A 25,737-nucleotide genomic window follows, 5' to 3' on the forward strand; every position below is an offset into this window, starting at 1 on the left:
TGGTTCAACCTCTAAGTTATATAAACTTATGTAATACAAAAACACTCACTCATCACATGTACACTTTTGCTTCTATTTCTATTTCTGCGCAGAAATTTTTCTTTAGCCCAGCTGTGTTACCAATTAGGAGCAGGATCTGTTAATTTAAATTTCGGATTTCCAAAAATAGACTTGCGTTATTTATCGCCTGTTGCGCTATTTACCGCTTTGCGTTACTTATCGCGTTGCTTATCAACTTATCGTGACTTGAGCTACGTGGGCGTAACCGGGCGCTCCGTTGCGTAATGTACGCTGCGTGCGTCGGCCCTTGGATTGCGTACACAAGTCTTTTTGTTAGGGACACGTGTACGCAAAGCAAAGATCCACCGTAACACAATTTATATTTTTATCAATGTAGATGATCCTTGATCGTCTACCACACACCACACTGACTTCGCCCTATCTCCCAGGCAAAACTGTGTGTTTGTCTACACTTTAACTATGTTACCTCTATTCTTAAACTATGAAATAACAGCAAATCTCTTTTAGCACTTTTATCAACTATAAAACTGGCAGACAGGAGAGTGATATACGAAAATGAAAAAGAAATGCATATATATATATGTGTGCGTGCGTGTGTACGCAAGACAGAAAAATAAACAGTTTTTTTTTTTTTTTAAAGACACTAGCGTTTTGTTCTTACCTCCGGTTCCCGGATTCCTTCAGCACCCTTTACCTAAGTGAAGCAGATGCTTATCCCGTCAGCACTACGAGACAACCTCCCGCCCTTTGCTGAGGGATAATGTCTGCTGATCTACCTAGTGCAGATATGTGAAGGACAGGACGAGCCGCCAATTGATAAAGCTAAATATTTATCTTATATATAACCCTTTATGAGGTCTAAGAACACTGTACGCTATCTACGTAAGAAGTACCGTAAGGGTACGTAAGTTGCGTATCGATCGCTTAGCCGTGATCGAGACGCTCAGGCGTCACGTTCACTCACGGCCAAGTGATCACAGGCAGGCACGCTATTGGCTGTTGACTATCGTAATGATTCGCTATAGCGTAGCGGCGCTCGGGACCACGAGGAGATCACCAGCGATGCAGACGCTCACAACGTTAAACCTTTATATCTATACCTTTAGCAATGAAATACACAGTAAACCTTAGTGTAGAGACAAAGTGTAAATGCAACCTTGTGTAACCTGATTAACTACAAAGCTGCTTGAGCGTCACCGACGCTCAGAGAATACTTAACACTATAAAGAATACACAGATACCTGGGCTTAGGGTCCGAAACCTATTATATGTATTATGACTATTATACTTGCAAAAAGAATCACAGTACAAAGCATACACTACAATATAACATAAACCAACTAACCAGATAACTATACAGTAAATACAATACAATACTATAAAGGGAAAAATACAAGCGAAAGAGAAGAGAGGGAGAGAGAGAAATGGCTCACAGTAAGACAATATGATTACGGAGAAAACTTACGCACAAGGGGAAACGATCGCATGCGCCTCGATATCCAGCTCCCGATTATCAGCAATGAGAACCGTTGATGAGAGTGAAGTTGGATATGGTCGGCCTGCTATTTATGCCCCACACACAATACAATTCAATGGTCCCTACAATCTTATTGTTCATTGGACACAGGAATTCGGCTCTGCATTATAACAAAAGGTCATAGGTTGATTCATACAGGTGGGTTGTGACTGTTTCCAACTGTTCAGGTGGGTGGGATACTGGTTTTCCCGCCGCATGATTAAGTAAGAACAAATAATAGTAAATGGACATAAACTTCTTATGTCCATAACTATTCGCACGAGCGATTAATCCGCTCCAAACCAACACCGGAATATTGCTATTTAAATACTCTTCCGATGGGTACCAAACACTACTGTATGACCCCTGTCAGACCCTTCGTACAATACAAAGAGGAATCTCTCCGTTCAGGAACATGCTATATTAACCAAACTTTCAGAATCTATCAAAGGGACCATGATCTATAAAATACTTTATTAGTGAAAATATGTAACGATTGAGTCGCACGCTACGACTACACAAACTTTACCGTAAATACGCATACCGAGCACCAGCGGGTGCACGCAACTGCGGGTATGCTTGTAAAGGGATATGAACACGCACTCATGCGCTGATAGCAGCCTATAACCTAGTGGTAAGAGTCTCACCAACACTCAAGTACATAAGAACAAAATTGGTTACCACAACAGGTCTCAGGCGCTTATCTATAAATGAGCCTTTGGAATGGCCCACGTCAATATTCTGGTGACGTGATGTATGTTCTAAAATCAAATATAAAAAATAACATAGTGTAAATCTGTTATAAAAGGGAGATGAATTTTGCTCCCTAGTGCAGACCCGTACCGGATTCGATGGTCTGCTATATAGGCAGACAAAACCACTTCGTGTATAAGAGGAATCTCCAAATGGCATGCGTCTTAGTCTTCCCTCTCCCACTGTGGAACCTTTTCTTCAGATAGCTCACACGTGATCATATGTAAATGGAGAGGAATTTAATAGTGCATTATTGTAAGACACCCTTAGCGACACACAAAGTGAAATGGACTCTCACCGGATATATTGGTCTACAGGTCACCGTAGACACTTAGGCATGTAATGAGTGACTTTAGTTCTCATATACCCTCCTCTCCTGATTGCCACTATCCGATGATATATAAAAGAAAGGGACTGTATGGTGTATTATCGTTTGATAATTTATTAAACAAATCACACACAGACAGAATAAAATGAACAGGTGGACTCTCACCAGATGTGATGGTCTACAGGTGTTAGTAGACTAAAAGCGCATTAATAATGAGCCCAGGCGTCCCCGGAAGTCTTCATCAATCGCCAAGTGAGTCCTCCACGTGTCCAAGTAGATACCTCAACCAACGCGTTTCAACAACAGAGTGTTGTCTTTTTCAAGGTGTAGAGGTATCACTTCCCTTTACCTCAGCCTGAATGCATATGCCCCATTACCATCCAGCTACGACCCTTCAGCCAAAAGTAGGCGCCTACTGAGAAAGTCACCGGAGGTGACGACACGCGTCTAGGACTCTAGGAGTCCTAGACGCGTGTCGTCACCTCCGGTGACTTTCTCAGTAGGCGCCTACTTTTGGCTGAAGGGTCGTAGCTGGATGGTAATGGGGCATATGCATTCAGGCTGAGGTAAAGGGAAGTGATACCTCTACACCTTGAAAAAGACAACACTCTGTTGTTGAAACGCGTTGGTTGAGGTATCTACTTGGACACGTGGAGGACTCACTTGGCGATTGATGAAGACTTCCGGGGACGCCTGGGCTCATTATTAATGCGCTTTTAGTCTACTAACACCTGTAGACCATCACATCTGGTGAGAGTCCACCTGTTCATTTTATTCTGTCTGTGTGTGATTTGTTTAATAAATTATCAAACGATAATACACCATACAGTCCCTTTCTTTTATATATCATCGGATAGTGGCAATCAGGAGAGGAGGGTATATGAGAACTAAAGTCACTCATTACATGCCTAAGTGTCTACGGTGACCTGTAGACCAATATATCCGGTGAGAGTCCATTTCACTTTGTGTGTCGCTAAGGGTGTCTTACAATAATGCACTATTAAATTCCTCTCCATTTACATATGATCACGTGTGAGCTATCTGAAGAAAAGGTTCCACAGTGGGAGAGGGAAGACTAAGACGCATGCCATTTGGAGATTCCTCTTATACACGAAGTGGTTTTGTCTGCCTATATAGCAGACCATCGAATCCGGTACGGGTCTGCACTAGGGAGCAAAATTCATCTCCCTTTTATAACAGATTTACACTATGTTATTTTTTATATTTGATTTTAGAACATACATCACGTCACCAGAATATTGACGTGGGCCATTCCAAAGGCTCATTTATAGATAAGCGCCTGAGACCTGTTGTGGTAACCAATTTTGTTCAACTGCGGGTATGCGCCTTCACGGGAGAGCGCACGCATGCGCAGCGCGGACCAGTGTGAGGTGCAAATATGGCAATGTGTATAGAGATATTTTTCTGACTTTGACAGAACGTAGCTGATCAAAGAGGACAGAAATCAGCGGCAAAGGGTAAGTATTCTGTACTGAGATTTTATTCAAGGCTCTAAAGTCAATGCAAGGTCTGAGTGATCCATCCTTCTTCTCCACGAAGAAGAAGCCAGCACTTAAAGGGGATTTAGATGGCCTGATAAATCCTTTCCCTAGGCTTTCTTTAACATACTCATTCATGGCCACAGTTTCAGGTCCGGACAATGCATATAACCTTCCCTTAGGCAAAGTGGCACCAGGAATTAACTCAATAGCACAATCATAAGGCCTATGGGGAGGCAGAATATCCGCATTGCCCTTGGAAAATACATCAACAAAATCCTGGTATTCCACAGGAATAGGTGCGGGAATGACAGCAGCTATTCTGATGGGAAGCGTAATACATTCCTTATTACAGATGGTACCCCATTGTAAGATCTCCCCCGACTGCCAATCAATGATGGGATTATGAAAGGCCAGCCAAGGGTGACCCAGAACCACAGGAACTGCTGGGCAATGGGTAAGGAAAAACTCGATCTTTTCAGAATGCAGAGCTCCTACCGAAAGTAGAACAGGAGGTGTACAGAGAGAAATAACCCCATTGGACAAGGGACTCCCATCTAAACCATGCATGGTGATACACCTACCCAAGGCTAACTGAGGAATACCTAAGGCCTTGGCCCATGTTAAATCCATAAAGTTCCCTGCAGCTCCACTGTCCACAAAAGCCGAGACCGAGGAACAGAGGCTGCCAAAGGAAACTTTAGCTGGAACTAACAGTGAATTATTTGAGGAGATAAGCTGCAGACCAAAGTGAACCCCCTCACAACTCACTTGGTCGAGGCGTTTCCCGACTTGTTCGGACAACTACGGGCAAAATGTCCCTTACCCCCACAGTATAAACAAAGACCAGAATTTTGCCTTCTGGTTCTTTCTTCAGGAGACAGTTTGGAGAGGCCTATCTGCATGGGCTCCTCTATGTCCACAGGAATGGAAAAAACACAAGGAGTAGACCCGACAGATGCTCCTTTTTCAGCCCTCCGCTCTCTGAGACGACGATCAATCTTAATAGAGAGCTCCATGAGTTTATCGAGAGTCTCAGGAGCGGGATACTGAAGGAGACTGTCTTTTATAGACTCGGATAAGCCGAGGCGAAACTGACTGCGCAGGGCTGGGTCATTCCATCCACAGTCGTTTGACCAACGGCGAAACTCCGTACAATAAATCTCTGCGGGATTCCTACCCTGTCTGAGAGCACGCAACTGACTCTCGGCGGATGCCTCTCTATCAGGGTCGTCATACAATAGCCCTAAAGACCCCAGAAAGGCGTCTACAGACAATAAAGCCGGATCGTCTGTCTTTAAGCCAAAAGCCCAGGTCTGAGGATCCCCCTGTAGCAAAGAAATAATAATTCCTACCCGCTGAGATTCCGTACCTGAGGAGACTGGTCTTAAACGAAAATACAGTTTACAAGACTCTTTAAAATTAAAAAACTGCTTTCTATCCCCAGAAAAACGGTCAGGCAGATGCATTTTTGGTTCAGGAATGACCCTCGGGGAAGTCCGTAACAGATCTTCCTGAGACCTCACCCGAAGGGACAGATCCTGAACCATCTGAGTAAGCTCTTGAATCTGGCTAACTAAAAGCTGGCCAGGATTTGGCCCAACACCGGTGGGATTCATGAGGCTGACAAATCTCCCAACAGAATAAGGGAAAAAATTAACTCCAGTTTAATTTTAAATTTTAGTCTGGCCGGTGATAATGTTATGATTCCCGTACTCCAGACCAGAGGAGATCTTATGGCAGAGGTCTGAGTACTGGAAAGATATGCTGGTTACGGGAGCAGGAAAGCCTAGTAACCCCTGGCGCCCTGACTCCGTTGTCTCGCCCGTGTTATCAGAAATCCCCTGCGAGACTATGGTTGCTTGAGCCCATGGCAGCCGCGTTCGAAGGGCGGATTATGTCTGCCCAACCCCGATGCCCCCTCAGGTCTTAATGGGAGACAAAGGGAAATCCGAGACAGGGTGATAACAAGGGGCCCTCTGACTAAGCAACCAGGCCAGGGGTTACAAGCTATCTAACTTAAACCAAAAGTATGTGCGAACAAACCGCCAGGGAAAAGGACAACCAAAGATCCACTGATCCGTTACTCCTATCCAGCACCGCTGGATACCAGAGTGGATTTGTGGGAGCGGAATCCTCCGCAAAAGCTCCGGAACACAATAAAACTAAATAATAAATAGTAAGCGGTCAAGCCGCAACACACGGCTACGCCGCGACTCACGAACACCACAGGATGTTAAAGGTGCTCGGTCGGACTCCAGGAATAGATGACAAATTCCGAGTACTGAATCACTGAGGACAGGAACAACCGGATTGAGCAGGACTGGAAACTCTCTGAAACTGACACAGCAAACAGGAAGCTATCACCGGCGTCTGTGAGAAGTCCTGAGAGTGCTTAAATTTAGAAGCCCTCCAATCATGATCCAGACAGGGTAATCACAATATGATGCCGTGCAGCTGCATGCTGCACGGCCAGAATACACTAGCACTGATTAATTAAGACCCAGCAACGGGGAACGCGGTCCGACCGTGGCGTCCCCGTTGCTAGGGTCTGAGCGGCTCCGTGCGCCCGGCGTCTAGCGTTGCTAGGGAGCCGGCGGCTGTCTGCCTGCGGCGTCCCTAGTTGCTAGGCGCCGGGCCGCACTGACGGGCGGACCCTCGGCGCCTAACAGTACCATGGGATATAGACGGGTCCACAAGAAAGCTTGGGAACGTTAAGAAATCAATAGTGTGCACTGGCTCCTCCCTCTATGCCCCTCCTACCAGACGCAGTCTAGAAACTGTGCCCGAGGAGACTGACATATCCTGACGAAGGATTTAACAGAACAGTGGGGAGATTCAAACCAGCACGCACAAACAAGAGGAAAGCCATGCTAACCAAACCTGAACAGGAACAGTAACAGCTGAACCAACAATAATACATAACGAAGTAACAGTGCAGAAAAACACGAAGCACTGGGTAGGCGCCCAGTATCCTCTACGGACTACGAGAAAAGGATTTACTGGTAGGTAATTAAAATCCTATTTTCTCTTACGTCATAGATTATACTGGGCTTCACATTAGTACCATGGACATGTAACAAAGCTCCCAAACCGGGTGGGAGAGTGCTGAGGTTCTTGCAGAACAGATTTACCAAACTGAAGGTCCTCAGAGGCCAAAATATCGAACTTGTAGAACTTGGCAAACGTGTTCGAACCTGACCAAGTAGCTGTTCGGCAGAGCTGTAAAGCCGAGATACCCCGGGCAGCCGCTCAGGAAGAACCCACCGACCTAGTAGAGTGGGCCTGTACTTTAGGAACCGGCAATCCTGCCGTTGAATAAGCCTGCTGGATACTAACCTGATCTAGCGAGCAATAGACTGCTTTGAAGCAAGACACCCAATTTTCTTGGGATCATAGAGAACGAACAGCGAGTCAGATTTTCTGTAACGAGCTGTCCGCTTCACATAGATCTTCAAAGCCCTCACAACATCCAAGGATTTTGAGGTAGCAGAGGTGTCAGTAAGCACCGGACCCACAATAGGTTGGTTGATATGAAACGCAGACACCACCTTAGGAAGAAATTACTGACGAGTTCTGAGTTCAGCTCTATCTTCATGAAAAACCAAATAGGGGCTTTTGTGAGATAACGCCCCCCAGTTCTGACACACGCCTTGCTGAAGCTAAGGCCAACAGTGTAATGGTCTTCCACATAAGAAACTTTACGTCAACCTCCTGTAAAGGCTCAAACCATTCCGATTGTAGAAACTGCAACACCACGTTGAGATCCCAAGGTGCCGTGGGAGGCACAAAGGGCGGTTGAATGTGCAGAACACTCTCCAAGAACGTCTGAACCTCAGGGAGGGAAGCTAATTGTTTCTGGAAGAAAATGAATAAGGCCGAAATCTAGACTTTTAAGGAGCCCAAACGTAGGTCCACATCCACACCTGACTGTAGAAAAAGGAGAAAACATCCCAGTTGAAATTCCACTGTAAGAAATTTCCTGTTTAACACCACGAGACATATTTTTTCCAAATACGGTGGTAATGTTTAGGCATTACCCATTTCCTAGCTTGGATCAGAGTTGGAATAACCTTGTCCGGGATCCCCTTCCAGGCTAGAATTTGACGTTCAACTTCCATGCCGTCAAACGTAGCCGTGTTAAGTCTTGATAGATAAACAGCCCCTGTTGTAGAAGATCCTCTCGAAAAAGCAGAGGCCACGGGTCCTCTAGGAGTATCTCCAGTAGATCCGCGTACCAGGCCCTTCTTGGCGAGTCAGGAGCAATGAGAATTGCTTGAACCTTTTCCCTTTTTATTCTTTTGAGAAGTCTTGGGATCAGTGGAAGAAGTGGAAACACGTAAACCATCTGGTAGACCCATGGAGTCACCAGAGCGTCCACCGCCACTGCTTGTGGGCCCCTCGACCTGGAACAATACCGCTTGAGCTTCTTGTTGAGTTGAGAGGCCACCATGTCTATTTGTGGGATTCCCCACCGACGTGTCAAGGACTCAAACACCTGCTGGTGAAGGCCCCACTCTCCTGGGTGGAGGTTGTGTCTGCTGAGGAAGTCCGCTTCCCAGTTGTCTACTCCCAGAATGAAGATTGCCGACAGCGCCACCTCGTGTCTTTCTGCTCAGAGGAGAATCATTGTTACCTCTGACATTGCTGCTTTGCTCTTCATTCTGCCCTGTTGGTTTATGTACGTTACTGCTGTCACATTGTCCTACTGAACGTGAATGGCGTGATCTTGAAGAAGATGCGATGCCTGTAGAAGGTTGTTTTATATGGCCCTTAGCTCCAGAACGTTGATCGGAAGAATGGTTTCCTGACTTGACCATTTTTCTGAAAACTGCTCCCCCTGGGTGACTGCTCCCCAACCTCTGAGGCTTGCGTCTGTGGTTAACAGAATCCAATTGTGAATTCCGAACCTTCGACCCTCGGACAGGTGAGAAGTCTGAAGCCACCACAGAAGAGAAATCCTATCTGGTTCATGTGAAGATGCGATCTGGACCATTTGTCCAACAGATCCAGCTGGAAGGGCCATGCATGAAACCTTCCGTACTGCAGAGCCTCGTAAGAGGCTAACATCTTTCCCAGAAGGGGAATGCACAGATGCACCGATATCCGGGCTGATTTTAGAACATCCCGCACCATCGACTGGATAACCAATGCCTTTTCCAACGGAAGGAATACCTTCTGTTCCTCTGTATCCAGTATCATCCTCAGGAACGGAAGCCTCAGTGTTGGTTACAGGTGGGATTTTGGTAGGTTTAGAATCCACCGTCATCCTGGAGTAGTCGGGTTGAGAGGGCAATGCTGTCCAACAACCTCTCCCTGGATGGTGATTTTATCAGCAGATCGTCCAGGTACGGTATTAGGTTCACTCCTTGCTTGCGGAGGACAAACATCATCTCTGCCATTGCCTTTGTGAACACCCTCAGTGCTGTGGAGAGTCCAAATGGCACGGCCTGGAACTGGAACTGACAGTCCTGTAGTGCAAACCGTAGATAAGCCTGATGAGGCAGCCAAATCGGAATATGAAGGTACGCATCCTTGATGTCCAGAGATCCCAGAAATTCCCCCTCCTCCAGACCTGGGATCACCGCTCTCAGAGACTCCATCTTGAACCTGAACACCATTAAGTACAGGTTCAGTGACTTGAGGTTTAAAATGGGCCTTACCGAACCGTCCAGTTTCGGTACCACAAACAGGTTGGAGTAATAACCTTTGTTTTGTAGTTGAAGTGGAACCGGGACAATGAGTTTGTACCAGTTTCTGAATTGCAGCCTGCAAAGTCATACCTGCTTCTGGAGAAGCTGGTAAGCCTGATTTGAAGAATCTGTGAGGTGGGAGTTCCTGAAACTCCTGTCTGTATCCCTGGGCGATAAGGTCTGTGACCCAGGGATTCTGGCATGATATTGCCCAAATGTGACTGAAATAACGTAACCGGGCTCCCACCTGCCTTTCTTCCACGCAGTGCAGTCCACCATCATGCTGAAGGCTTTGAGGAAGCAGACCCGGAGGTCTGTTCCTGAGAACCTGCAGCTGCTGGTTTTCTGGGTTTACTTTTATCGCCTTTGAAGGCTGTAGAAGAACCTTTGGATTTGCCTTTAAATTTCGCTGTTCAAAAGGTCTGCAGAGTTGAAACAGAGTAGGTTTTCCTAGCTGGGGGTGCTGCGGAAGGAAGGTATGTATGTAGACTTACCCGCCGTAGCCTTGGATATCCACGTATGCAGTTCATCTCCAAAAAGGGCCTCACCAGTGAATGGTAGGCTTTCCACACTTTTCCTGGAATCCGCATCCGCAGTCCACTGGCGTAGCCACATGCCCCTGCGTGCTGACACTGCCATGGCAGTGGTGTGCGCGTTGAGCAAACCAAGTTCCTTTATGGCCTCCACCATAAAGTTAGCAGAGTCCTGAATATGTTGTAGGAGTTAAATTATCTCCTCCCTGGGTAAGGAATCTAATCCATCAACTAGGTTATCTGACCATTTAGCAATGGCCCTAGTGATCCACGCACAAACAATAGTGGGTCTCTGGGCCACTCCAGCAGCAGTGTATAAAGATTTGAGAGTGGTCTCAATCTTGCGGTCAGCCGTGTCCTTTAAGGATGCTGCCCCAGGAACAGGTAAGACTATCTTATGTGACAACCTAGATACCGATGCGTCAACAATCGGTGGGTTTTCCCATTTCTTTCTAACCTCAAGAGGAAAGGGAAATTAACCTTTTAGGGATCTGACATTTTTTGAAAGGATTAGCCCAAGTTTCTTCAAACAGAGCATTCAGTTCCTTTGATGCTGGAAAAGTAGCTGAGGATTTATTTTTTACATTAAAGAAGATTCCTGCTCTACCTCCGCAACCTTGTCAGGAATGTGCAGGACATCTCTAATAGCTTCTATTAGGGCCTGTATTCCTTGTGACAGGACTGCATCCCCCTCACTCGCATCCACTTCACCCTCCTCTGTGCCTGATGTTTCGTCATCAGTATCAGCCTGCATGAGCTGGGCCAGAGTACGCTTTTGTGGGCAAATGGCAGGGGCTTGAGACGCCGGTAGGGGAACTGAAACTCTATTCATCAGGTCATCCATAGACTGTCTTATGAATTGCGTCTCTTTCTCAGTATGGGATAATTTAGTAGAAATATTAGATATCATCCCCTTAATGGAATCTAACCATGAGGGTTCTGACCCACTAGCCTGAGAATGTGTACTATTCTGGGTACATGGTAGCGAGTCTCCAGGGAGGACAGACACTATGCTGTGCAGGAAACAGTCCCTGGACATGGTAACGTGAGGGAGACACAGAAAATGGAGCCAGCCACACTGCACCCCTTTAGCCAAGTAAACTCAGCTGGGTCGCCACACTAAGTCCCTTAAGAGGACTTAGTATTCTACAACACTCCTTCCCCCTTCTAAGACCCTCTGGTACCGCTGTGGAGACGAGGAGTCTTTGTGGAGGAGCTGCGCTTCCCTGTGATTCCTGTCAGTGTAAGCTGCAGAGGGAAAATGGCGCTGGTGAGCTGCTGGATCCGCTCGTAGTGAAGCCCCGACCCCGTAATGGCGCAGTCTTCCCAGTATTTTATACTGGCCTGAGGAAATTTATGTAAGCGATAGCGCCAGTGTGAGTAGTAGTTTGACTTCAGCTCGCCCCTCACCGCGGATACACACCTAAGCATGTTACTGAAGTCTGGAGATGCAGCCTCAGCGCTCTTACTCTTGTGTCGCCATTACCGCCGGCGACCCGCTAACTGGGACACCGGCATTCTACTCACCACTCTTCTTTCTTCTGGCTCTGTTAGGGGTGGCGGCATGCTGTGGGAGGGTATGCTCGCCGTGGTGGGGCCTGCGAATTACTCCCTCAGGAGCTCAGTGTCCTGTCAGCGGAGAAACGGGACCATTAACTCTTTAGGAAGTTGGGCCATTCTGCCCCCTAAGTCCCACGAAGCAGGAAGTCTGGTGCCACCCAGCAGTGCCTGTAAAATAACGAACAGAAAATAAATGCAGAAAACTCTTTAGGAGATTCCCTAAGCGTGGCGGGCTCCTAGTGGAGCCGTCTATACCCCATGGTACTAATGTGGACCCCAGTATCCTCTAGGACATAAGAGAAAGTTAAGTTTTATCGTCGATTCAAGTTTACGATAAGAGTGCCCCAACATAGTCTTTCTTTTCTTCATTCTCTGTCTATATCATCTAAAGAAGCCTGGTTGCTTGCACAAGATTGCTTATCTGATAAAGCCAAACACAGATTACTGTATGGCCAACATTCATACTATGCCACAGGCGACAGATAAAACCTCTAACACTGTGCTTGCTCTATGTGGGGATGATAATGAAACATACGTGAAAACCCCTTGTGGCAAATGGGACATTCATTTGCATCCAGCGATATAAAACTTGTATGTAATGTCTACATGTATATTGTAATGGCGTCTGTGACACAACATGGTTGCCACCCTGTCCTCTAAGTGAACCCACTGGCACTTAGGTAAAACTCTGTTTTAACTCAAATTACTCATATAGATCAGACTGGTTTCGTGTCGGGCGGCGATCCACTCTTACTAACCTAAGGCGTCTGTTTACACATCTTCAGGGCCCTCGCGAGGATGCCGGCACTTCTGTTATAGTGTCTCCTGATGCTGCTAAAGCTTTTGATTCAGTGGAGTGGGCGTTCTTGTGGGGGTCTATGTCCCGCTTCGACACTGGACCACGCTTTATACGATGGGTCACTGAATTCCACTCCCTCAGCCAGGGTCTCGGTAAATGTTTACATTTCTTCTTCTTTCCCTCTGGCCAGTGTTACAAGGCAGGGCTGCCCGTTATCCCCTATCCTCTTTGCCTTGGCAGTGGAGCCACTGGCGTGTTTGGTGCGTTCTGAGTCACGGGTGGGGGGTTCCGGGTGGGCCACGTCATGGACAAAATCGCTTTATACGCGGATGATATCCTGCTGTTTATATCAGACTATTGCAATACCATGCCACACACGTTGCGTATTATCGACACCTATGGCGGGTTCTGTGGTTTGTCCATCAATTGGATTAAGTCTTGCATCCTGCCCTTTTGTGGTGTTTGTCCTTGTATACTTCTCGTGGCCCTCCCTGTTCAGTGGGTGGACTCATTTAAGTATTTGGGTATCTGGGTCATAAACAATCCCTCTCAATACCTTTCCTTAAATATAAAACCTCATATGGATTATAGTCACTCTCGTATCGTTGTGTGGGGGAACTTACCTCTTACTAGAACTGGCAGAATTGAGTTAAAATGGTCGCCCTACCTAAATTGCTGTATGCGCTGCAACACTCCCCTGTTTATCTCCCATTAAAAACCTTTAGGAAAATTGATGGCCTTCTACCGTCTATTGTATGGTCTAGTCGACGGGTCAGAATAAAATTGGACACCCTCACACGCCCACGTGACTCCGGGGGTCTAGCCCTCCCTAAATTCGGTTTGTATTACCTAGCGGCACAACTGGTACATATCAGTAAGTGGTTACATGATCCTAATAGGGATGAATTGATTTCCCGAATTCTTTTTAAAATTGACCAAAATTGTACCCCACTACAACTACTGCTGAGTGACAATGTATCACTTCTTAACCTTCCAGTCATCAAACAAGCAATTCTAGTTTGGAGACAGATGCATAGATTGCTACAAGGAGAGGGCTCGGACCCGGAAACGCCCTTGGTGTACACACGTACCCTTAACGAGCTTGCTTCGTTACAGATTAGGGAGGTCTGGAACCGTCAGGGAGTGCAGTCTCTTGGACAATTATATCATATGGGTATATTTAAGTCTTTCCAACAATTCCAGGAGGATTATAATATTCCTGCCTTTTATTTTTATCGTTATCTACAACTTCGCCACGCTTGTCATACTCAAATTGCAGCTGCTCCCCGTTGCTCCGGGACACGTCCGTTAGTGAATTATTTTCTTTTACGCAAAACTGTACTATTTCAATATTTTATTTGACTCTGCTCCATGCCTATCACGATGAGGCCCTTCCTTCTCTAACATCTAAATGGGAGGTTGATCTGGGGCCCATATCAGATGAAATTTGGGAAGATGTATTGGGTGCCTCTAGACTGGCGACCACAACAATCCGATATCAACAGGTGCATCTTTTTGTTTTACACAGAGTCTATATTACTCCTGATAGGTTATTGAGGTTCGGAGGAAGAACGGACTCTAAGGGGGAATTAAATAGTTTGAAAAGTCAGTTGGGTGTCTGTTTTTTCCGATCTAATAGACAGGAAAAAACAGACACCCAACCGACTTTTCAAACATTTGAATTCCCCCCCCCCCACTAGATGTCCCAAGTGTGCTCTAGCAGGGGCACCTTTTGGCACATGATTTGGTCCTGTTGGATAGTTAACACTTTCTGGCAGGATATATACTTAAGATTATAGTTTCCACTGGAATACCCGCAGATGCGCTGTCCCCTCTTGTATGCATTTTGGCGGTGATGGATGAGGACTTGCTGGATACCCCCTCCAGACGTTATGTTATCAACCTGTGTGCTCTTGCAAAGGTCTCTGTGGCCTGTTCTTGGATGGCCCCTGCTGGCCCAGATATTGATTCATGGATTGCCCTCGTAAATTCTACGGTGGCACATGAAAAATTTGTCTACATGCCCGGGAGAGCCATCATTAAATTTGATAAGATATGGGATAGATGGCTGTCTTCAACATATGCTAGGGGTGCCCTCATTACTATGCCCCAAGGTGCTAGATCTGTTTCATCATAGTATTTTATTCTGATAAATTTTATAGCTAGGAAAATACGTATATTGATCCTACAGTAATCCTTTTTAATATGAGGTTTACCCAGACTAATAGTCTATCTGGTATAAGTAAGCAGCGTATTATTTGTACGGTATCATATTTAATTAATGTCACTAGAATACACTTTTCTCATTTTTAAATTTCTTTATTCACGAATCGGAACATGTATATATGCCAGCGGCATTTCATTGTGATAGTGTGTGTTCCAATGTCCTGCTTAATGTTGCCCAATACTGTCACCAACCGTAATGTTTCAATGTTTTGCTTTTTGTAAACGAAAAAAAAAAAAATTTCAATAAAAATTGTCGAATTTAACAAAAAAAAGCTTTTGATGTCTGGTGCCCAGATCTTCTCCGCAGCCCTACAACCCAATGTCCCTGTGAATCAGCATGGACCTCGTAGAAGAAATAATAGGATTTTAATGACCTACCTGTAAATCCTTTTCTCGTAGTCCGTAGAGGATGCTAAGGTCCACATTAGTACCATGGGGGTATAAACGGGTCCTCTAGGAGCCATTGGCACTTTAAGAGTTTAATAGTCTGGGCTGGGTCCTCCCTCTATGCCCCTCCTACCAGACTCAGTTTAGAAAATGTGTCCAGAGGAGCCGGTCACAGCTAGGGGAGCTCACCTTCTGGAGGGCCGCAAGTTTGGGGTTCAGGATTGGATTTTTCTAACCACGGATGCAAGTCTCAGAGGTTGGGGAGCAGTCGCTCAAGGGGAAACCTTCCAAGGAAGGTGGTCAAGTCAGGAATCCCTTCTTCCAATAAACATTCTGGGGCTAAGAGCCGTGTACAACGGTCTTCTTCAAGCAGCACACCTTCTACGAGAAAAGGATTTACCGGTAGGTAATTAAAATCCTATTTTCTCTTACGTCCTAGAGGATGCTGGGGTACACATTAGTACCATACGGATGTACCAAAGCTCCAAGAATGGGAGGGAGAGTGCACCTGCTCCTGCAGAACAGCTTGACCAAACTTCAGGTCCTCAGAGGCCAAAGTATCGAACTTGTAAAACTTGGCAAACATGTTCGACCCAGACCAAGTAGCCGCTCGGCAAAGCCGAGACACCCCAGGCAGCTGCCCCGGAAGAACCCACCTTACGAGTAGAGTGGGCCTTAACCGATTTTGGACACGGCAATCCTGCCGTAGAATATGCATGCTGGATAGTGAACCTGATCCAGCGAGAAATCGTCTGCTTAGAAGCAGGGCACCCAAATTTCTTGGGATCTTACAGGACAAACCGAGAGTCCGATTTTCTGTGATGAGCAGTCCTCTTCACATAGATCTTCAAAGCCCTCACAACATGCAAAGACTTTGAAGCCATTGAGGAGTCAGTAGCCACTGGCACCACAATAGGTTGGTTGATATGAAAAGCCGACACAACCCTTGGAAAGAACTGTTGACGCGTCCTGAGTTCCGCCCTATCTTCATGGAAGACCAAATAGGGGCTTTTACAGGACAAAGCCCCCAATTCCGACACACATTGTGCAGAAGCCAAGGCCAACAACGTGACAGCCTTCCACGTGAGAAGCCTCAGCCTCCTGTAAAGGCTCAAACCAATCCGACTGCAGGAAATGCAACACCACGTCAAGATCCCAGGGTGCCGTTGGCGCCACAAAGGGAGGCTGGAAATGCAGAACCCCTTTCAAAAAGGTCTGAACCTCAGGGAGGACAGCCAATTGTTTCTGGAAGAAAATGGATAAACCCGAAATCTGGACCTTTAGGGACCCCAATCGCAAGCCCATATCCACTCCTGCTTGCAACAATAGGAGAAACCGTCCAAGTTGAAACTCCACCGTAGGAAACTTCTTGGATTCACACCAAGACACATACTTTTTCCAAATTCGATGGTAATGTTTAGACGTTACTCCCTTCCTAGCCTGTATCAAGGTAGGAATAACTGTGCTCGGAATACCCTTCCGAGCTAAGATCTGGCGCACAACCGCCATGCCGTCAAACGTAGCCGTGGTAAGTTTTGATATGCGAACGCCCCCTGTTGCAGAAGGTCCTCCCGAAGAGTTGGAGGTCTTGGACCTTCCAGTAGAAGATCCAGCAGATCCGTGTACCAAGCCCTACTTGGCCAGTCCGGAGCAATGAGGATCGCCTGAACCCTTGTTCTTTTTACAAGCTTTAAAATTCTTGGAATGAGAGGAAGGGGAGGGAACACATATACTGACTTGAACAACCACGGTGTTACCAGTGTGTCCACTGCCACTGCTTGTGAGTCTCTCAACCTGGAACAGTGCCTCCGAAGCTCCCTGTTGAGGCGGGAGGCAACCATGTCTACGTGAGGTAAACCCCAATGACTTGTTACCTCCTGGAACACCTCTGGGTGGAGGCCCCACTCTCCTGGATGGAGATCGTGTCTGCTGAGGAAGTTCGCTTCCCAGTTGTCCACTCCTGGAATGAAGATTGCTGACAACGCCACTGCGTGCCTTTATGCCCAGTTTATGTAGGCCACTATCGTCACGTTGCCCGACTGCACCTGAACAGCCTAATCCTGCAGATGGTGTGCTGCTTGAAGAAGACTGTTGTACACGGCTCTTAGCTCCAGAATGTTTATTGGAAGAAGCGATTCCTGACTTGACCACCTTCCTTGGAAGGTTTCCCCTTGAGCGACTGCTCCCCAACCTCTGAGACTTGCATCCGTGGTTAGAAGGATCCAGTCCTGAACCCCAAACTTGCGGCCCTCCAGAAGCTGAGCTCCCCTAGCTGTGTCCGGCTCCTCTGGGCACATCTTCTAAACTGAGTCTGGTAGGAGGGGCATAGAGGGAGGACCCAGCCCACACTATTAAACTCTTAAAAGTGCCAATGGCTCCTAGTGGACCCGTCTATACCCCCATGGTACTAATGTGGACCCCAGCATCCTCTAGGACATAAGTGAAATTAATATCAATTACTTTTACAATAGTTAGATTGCTGCAACCCTCTTTCATATCTCTGATACGGTTTTCATCTTGTGTGAATTTTCTGATGTGCAGCAAGAGCTGATTTTTGTGTAAAACATTTCCCACACTCGGAACATGAAAATTACTTCTCACCTGTGTGAATTCTCTGATGTTTAAGGAGAGCCGATTTATATGGAAAACACTTCCCACAGTCAGAGCATGAAAATGGCTTCTCACCTGTGTGAATTCTGTGATGTTTAAGGAGAGGCGATTTATATGGAAAACACTTCCCACAGTCAGAGCATGAAAATGGCTTCTCACCTGTGTGAATTCTCTGATGTGTAATAAGACCTGATTTCTGTGTAAAACATTTCCCACATTCAGAGCATGAAAATGGACTCTCACCTGTGTGAAGTCTCTGATGTCTGACAAGATCTGATTTCTGTGTAAAACATTTCCGGCATTCAGTGCATGGAAACGGCTTCTCACCTGTGTGACTTCTGTGATGCGTAATAAGATGTGATTTAAGTGAAAAACATTTCCCACACTCAGAGCATGGAAATGGTTTCTCACCTGTGTGACTTTTATGATGTGTAATAAGACCTGATTTCAGTATAAAACATTTCCCTCATTCAGAGCATGAAAATGGACTCTCACCTGTGTGATGTCTCTGATGTGTAATTTTTTATCAATGATTTATGCATAAAACTTTCCCACACTCAGAGCATGGGTTTTGTTTCTTATATGTGCGCTTCTTCTGTCTAATAAAGACTGACTGATTATTAACACTTTTAACAAATTCAGAGGAGGGAAAGACTGTAGCATACTTGCCTACCTGACCCTCTCCATGAGGGAGAACATGCTCTGTTCCTGGACTTTCCTGGTAATGTATGGTTGCCATCACCTGTGGTGAGCTAGTTCATTGATAAGTAAGGTGTTTCACCACAGGTGATGGTAATCATACATTACCAGGAAAGTCCAGGAACAGAGCATTTTCTCACTCATGGAGAGGGTCAGGTAGGCAAGTATGGACTGTAGCATCTGTTGGAGCTGCACTATGTGTAGAAACATCTGAATTAATGGGACACTCCTCATGGTTAGAGGGATCAGATGATATATCTGCACTGTGAGGTACTGGATGTATAATTGGGGTAATGGGGTTCTCCCCTGCAGAATCTCGTGTGATGTTCTTTTGTAATTTAAAATCTGGAAACAAAGTTAGATGTTCCTCCGAGGTATTCCAGCCTCTTTGTCCATCTGCTGGAAGTAAGAGATATGGAAATAAATATTTTTTTATTATATATAAATACAACTGTTGAATAAGTCAAACATTAGCTTAAAATGTAACACAATCACGTCACCAAGCATATTGCATGGACCCAAACGCAGACATTGGTGAGTAACAGCTCCTGAGCCTACACACTGGCCAGCTGGCATCATAGGACAGGAAGCCTCATTAGTCATGTGTCAACCATAATGGCCATCCAGATACTGGCCCTCACCCCCATACACACACTGGGTCCTTCAGAGCTGAATAGACATGAGATAAATTAGCAAAACGTCCTAGTCCAATGAAGATCTACAGGTGGACATATAGGGCCTCAGTCAGAGTCGCATGTAATGTGGACGCAATGGAAATCTCATGTGGAGATCAGACAGTATTCTGAGTCAGACACATCTTATGAACGCTCTGCCCCCAGCTATATGCTGACTAAAGCGGCCACCACCACTGGGAATGGCACTCACACCTGCCCCATGCTAGGTGGAACACATCTGACTGGTAATAGCATGGAATGGGAGTACACAAGGCATGATTCAGAGATGGATGGAATGCCACATGCAAGCAGCACTGAATTTCCATCTGCTCTCTAGGAGGGTAATGCAGGAGACATCTCAGTAGAAGAGAAACTTCCTCCATGTAGCGGTGATCCCAGCACTGCGATCCAACATCGTGACCATCGTAACCCCACAGATGGCCAGCTTGTGCAACTGGCCAATGGAAACGGGGCTGCAAGGCCAAGAAGTCTACGTGGTGACATGCAGTCCATTGACTCTCCCCTCCTAGAAAACGAGAGCGTCGCACGTTCTAGTAACACAGTCTTCAGTCCGCCCTCTCCACACCCCCTCAACACCTCAGCCTGCCAATCAGGGAGCGGCAGAGGGGGACTCCGAACAACACCGCAAGGCCCGTTCTAAACATGACGGACTTTGCACAACCGCAGATTCCTGATAATCGGGAATTGGTATGAAGCCACGCAACAGCGCAGAACTCTGAATCAGGACCATAGCCAGCAGCTGAGAGCCACAATGAGCATCAATATGTCCTTCTGGCCAGCCGGTGTCCAGCTACTAACTCAGGTGGAAGCTTCGGTGTAGATATTAGGGAGAAGGGAATCACCTGATACTTTGCTTTGGTATTGCAGTGTCATTTCAAATATATTAAAGTGCTATATATTCAGATATCAATACACAAGGAAGGTAAAGAATAATGTGGTAGAGCACAGACAGGATTATGGGTAATGTCACATGAGGACTCCCATCATTGTTCATGTGATAAAAGCACTATGGTCCCTTGTACTAATGTATAAAAAACACCAGAGAGTGTGGGGAGGAGACTGGTCAGATTGCTGGGCTGGTAACACACAGTGACATGATGTGAGGGGGTGAGCAGGAGTATAATAGGGGCTGATGGCTCCTCATGTATGAGATACACCAGAGAGTGTGGGGAGTAGACTGGTCAGATCTCTGGGCTGGTAACACACAGTGACATGATGTGAGGGGGAGAGCAGGAGTATAATAGGGGCTGATGGCTCCTGATGTATTAGATACACCAGAGAGTGTGGGGAGGAGACTGGTCCGAACTCTGGGCTGGTAACATACAGTGACAAGATGTGAGGGGGAGAGCAGGAGTATAATAGGGGCTGATGGCTCCTCATGTATGAGATACACCAGAGAGTGTGGGGAGGAGACTGGTCAGAGCTCTGGGCTGGTAACACACAGTGACATGATGTGAGGGGGAGAGCAGGAGTATAATAGGGGCTGAGGCTCCTGATGTATGAGATACACCAGAGAGTGTGGGGAGGAGAATGGTCAGATCTCTGGGCTGGTAACACACAGTGACATGATGTGAGGGGGAGAGCAGGAGTATAATAGGGGCTGATGGCTCCTGATGTATGACATACACCAGAGAGTGTGGGGAGGAGACTGGTCAGATCTCTGGACTGGTAACACACAGTGACATGATGTGAGGGGGAGAGCAGGAGTATAATAGGGGCTGATGGCTCCTGATATATGAGATACACCAGAGTGTGGGGAGGATACTGGTCAGATCTCTGGACTGGTAACACACAGTGACATGATGTGAGGGGGAGAGCAGGAGTCTAATAGGGGCGGATGACTCCTGACACCCCCACTGGGCAGATACATTTCCACATTAGTCTGTACTGACAGAGGAGGGTGTAGAATAGGAGACTGCTGCAGTGACTGAGCAAGGAGAATATGTGACTGTTCTGTAATAAGTGTTTATTACTCACCTGTGCTGATGGCTGTAGGTATTTCCTCCTCCTTACATTGCTGATCACCCCTCACATACGTATCTTCTTCTTCTTCTGTATGTTTTGCCATATTATCAGTAAAATACGTCTCTTCTTCTCCCGCTGTATATTCTGCATTATTATCAGTCAGAAATTCATCCTAAATAACCCACAAAAAAAAACACCTTTTTAATAATGTCTGATGTCATTACTTGAGATTAAACAGTATAATATCAGTGTATAATACAGAGTTATAATACAGATGAAGCAGTTAAAAGTCACTTTGGTGTATTGGTGAGACCCTAAATCCCACCTACCTGATCCTCCTGTGGGGTCCTGTGATTCTCCTCTGTACAATCCTGGGAATACAGAGGACGCGGACATCTCTCTGGGGTATCTCTGTTACTGGGCCCATCTGTAGGAGATACAGTGTCTGAGTACAGTGTATATATGTGATTATCAGATGGTGTGTGTATATAGGGGCCCCATACCTGCTCTCCCCTGTACAATACATGACAGTCTCCTCTTACCCAGTGATGTGAGGGGCCGGTGATTCTCCATCATCACGTCCTGGTACAGACCCCGGTGTTCCTCTATATACTCCACCTCCTGCATGGAGAGATAGACAGTGACATCCTGACACCTTATAGGAACCTGACACACACAGTGATACAGTCATCACCCAGACACATCCCCTGGTGTTACTGTATAATGTCCCATTCCCAGCAGTCACCTCTCCAGTCATCACCCAGACACATACCCTGGTGATACTGTATAATGACCCATTCCCAGCAGTCACCTCTCCAGTCATCACCTAGACACATCCCCTGGTGTTACTGTATAATGCCCCATTCCCAGCAGTCACCTCTCCAGTTATCACCCAGACACATCCCCTGGTGTTACTGTATAATGTCCCATTCCCAGCAGTCACCTCTCCAGTCATCACCCAGACACGTCCCCTGGTGTTACTGTATAATGTCCCATTCCCAGCAGTCACCGCTCCAGTCATCACCCAGACACATCCCCTGGTGTTACTGTATAATGTCCCATTCCCAGCAGTCACCTCTCCAGTCATCACCCAGACATGTCCCCTGATGTTACCGTATAATGTCCCATTCCCAGCAGTCACCTCTCCAGTCATCACCCAGACACGTCCCCTGGTGTTACTGTATAATGTCCCATTCCCAGCAGTCACCTCTCCAGTCATCACCCAGACACATCTCCTGGTGTTACTGTATAATGCCCCATTCCCAGCAGTCACCTCTCCAGTCATCACCCAGACACATCCCCTGGTGTTACTGTATAATGTCCCATTCCCAGCAGTCACCTCTCCAGTCATCATCCGGACACATCCCCTGGTGTTACTGTATAATGCCCCATTCCCAGCAGTCACCTCTCCAGTCATCACTCAGACACGTCCCCTGGTGTTACTGTATAATGTCCCATTCCCAGCAGTCACCTCTCCAGTCATCACCCAGACATGTCCCCTGGTGTTACCGTATAATGTCCCATTCCCAGCAGTCACATCTCCAGCCATCATCCGGACACATCCCCTGGTGTTACTGTATAATGCCCCATTCCCAGCAGTCACCTCTCCAGTCATCACTCAGACACGTCCCCTGGTGTTACCGTACAATGTCCCATTCCCAGCAGTCACCTCTCCTGTCATCACCCAGACATGTCCCCTGGTGTTACCGTATAATGTCCCATTCCCGGCAGTCACCTCTCCAGATGGCAGCTGAATGATCTTGTTGGTGAGTTCCAGGATCTTCTGGTCATCGTGCCTCTCATGTATCTGTGACTGAGGTGGAGGCACTGTGATGGAGGCACAGCTAATGGTTGTCAGATGGTCAAGGAATGTCTTCTTCACTACTGTGTAATCCTGTGTATTGATAGAGACAACGTTGAAAATAAGATTTTACTCACCGGTAAATCTATTTCTCGTAGTCCGTAGTGGATGCTGGGAACTCCGTAAGGACCATGGGGAATAGCGGCTCCGCAGGAGACTGGGCACTCTAAAGAAAGATTAGGTACTATCTGGTGTGCACAGTCTCCTCCCACTATGACCCTACTCCAAGCCTCAGTTAGGATACTGTGCCCGGAAGAGCTGACACAATAAGGAAGGATTTTGAATCCCGGGTAAGACTCGGGATACCAGCCACACCAATCACACCGTATAACTTGTGATACTATACCCAGTTAACAGTATGAACTATAACCTGAGCCTCTCAATAGATGGCTCACAACAATAACACTTTAGTTAGGCAATAACTATATACAAGTATTGCAGACAATCCGCACTTGGGATGGGCGCCCAGCATCCACTACGGACTACGAGAAATAGATTTACCGGTGAGTAAAATCTTATTTTCTCTGACGTCCTAGTGGATGCTGGGAACTCCGTAAGGACCATGGGGATTAGCGGCTCCGCAGGAGACTGGGCACAAAAGTAAAGCTTTAGGACTACCTGGTGTGCACTGGCTCCTCCCCCTATGACCCTCCTCCAAGCCTCAGTTAGATTTTTGTGCCCGAACGAGAAGGGTGCACACTAGGGGCTCTCCTGAGCTGCTTAGTGAAAAGTTTAGTTTTAGGTTTGTTATTTTAGTGAGACCTGCTGGCAACAGGCTCACTGCATCGAGGGACTAAGGGGAGAAGAAGCGAACTCACCTGCTTGCAGAGTGGATTGGGCTTCTTAGGCTACTGGACACCATTAGCTCCAGAGGGATTGAACACAGGCCCAGCCATGGAGTCCGGTCCCAGAGCCGCGCCGCCGGCCCCCTTACAGAGCCAGAAGCAAGAAGAGGTCCGGAAAATCGGCGGCAGAAGACATCCTGTCTTCACCAAGGTAGCGCACAGCACTGCAGTTGTGCGCCATTACTCCTCAGCACACTTCACACTTCTGTCACTGAGGGTGCAGGGCTCTAGGGGGGGGCGCCCTGAGCAGCAATAAAAACACCTTGGCTGGCGAAAATACATCACATATAGCCCCCAGGGCTATATGGATGAATTTTAACCCCTGCCAGATTACACTGAAAAGCGGTAGAAAAGGCCGCCGAGAAGGGGGCGGAGCCTATCTCCTCAGCACACTGGCGCCATTTTCCCTCACAGCTCCGTTGGAGGGAAGCTCCCTGGCTCTCCCCTGCAGTCACTACACTACAGAAAGGGTTAAAAAAGAGAGGGGGGGGGTGGCCTGCGACCTAACTGAGAGGCTGTGTCCCGGGGGAGCTCGTACTACTTTACCTAAAAGGACCCCCTCATTGGTAGCCCACCCAGGACAGCTATACAGCCTGAGGCGTGCAAGACTGTCCTGAACCCTATTGCCTAGAGAGGGAAAGCTGCGGAGCCGGGGAGCAGGTTTATCCTGCTCTTGCAGGTTGCGGCCTACCTCCGGGGCTGAAGCCGGGACCTGAATTTGGCCGACCCCCGGCCGGACATCCGGACCCTCCGGGAGCCGCGCGATCGAGGACGACCTCCGCTCCCGCCGGACATACCAACTCCAATCCACCGCCGAGAGTCGTGCAGCGGCGGCCGGGTGCCGGAGGCAAGAAGAGGTGAGCTGCAGTAGGCCGAGGAGACGCCCGCGAGTGTCCGGCGCCGGCGGCCATATTGGTTGGGGCAGAGCCGGGAGCGCGGACGCAGCGCCGGGGGGACCAACCGCTCTGACCCCATAACACAAAGTAATTGCTGTGGGGGAGACTTGGGGGGGCCAGTACCACCATATAGAGGTGGGGGACCCCTGAAACCACCAGCACATAACACAGGGGCCTAACATCGGCGGCCATATTGGAGGTGGCAGAGGGGAGCTGGCTGTGCAGAGTTGCTGCTGCTGCTGCTGCTGCTGCAGCTGAATATATTTCCCACACACCGGATGCCCAGCACCTGAATTAATCCACAGAGTCTCCCTAGATTCTCACAAACCCTTACACAGCAGAACCTGATTGTTGGCTGATTTAGGCTGGGAATTACGAATTGCGGAGCTGGGGAGGAGACATACGACTTGTGCCCCTACTCTGTCCCCTCGTGCATATAATCTGATTTCCCGGGACCATGCAGTTTTGCGCCCATTGCTAACAACTTCAGCAAATATGGTGCGACTCCTCCGTGAAGATATGTCCTTCTAACACCATGTCTACCTCACCGTCGCTTCCTGCCTGAACAGCCATCTGATACGGTCATCCTCTCTTTACCTGTATGATATACTGATCCCCCTTGGGACATCTCGACATGCCTCCAAAAAAGTCGAAGGGGGCTAAATCTGCTTCGCAAGTAAATTTCTTTGGATCCTCTTCCTCAAGCAACAAGTCACACGCACCCCTTCCCTCGTCAACTCTGGCTCAACCATCTCAATCAACTTCATCAAAAATATGCAACCTGGCTAATGCCGCACAAGTTGATATGGACTCTCTGGATGGCCCGGTCACGCTACGCTCTATCCACTCCT

General features: G+C 47.4%; 1 protein-coding gene across 1 annotated transcript in view; it reads right to left on the minus strand.

The window, feature by feature from the left end:
• The window catches only part of LOC135054684 (zinc finger protein with KRAB and SCAN domains 7-like), a 234,721-nt gene extending 212,822 nt beyond the window's left edge, over positions 1-21,899 (minus strand). The window contains exon 1 of the mRNA XM_063957943.1: positions 21,827-21,899. Coding sequence (XP_063814013.1) covers positions 21,827-21,860 — 34 coding nt within the window. The 5' untranslated portion in view covers positions 21,861-21,899. The remainder of the gene's footprint in view (positions 1-21,826) is intronic.
• Between the last annotated feature and the right edge of the window lie 3,838 nt (positions 21,900-25,737).

The sequence above is a fragment of the Pseudophryne corroboree genome, chromosome 3, assembly GCF_028390025.1.
Source record: "Pseudophryne corroboree isolate aPseCor3 chromosome 3, aPseCor3.hap2, whole genome shotgun sequence".
Classification (NCBI taxonomy): Eukaryota; Metazoa; Chordata; class Amphibia; order Anura; family Myobatrachidae; genus Pseudophryne; species Pseudophryne corroboree.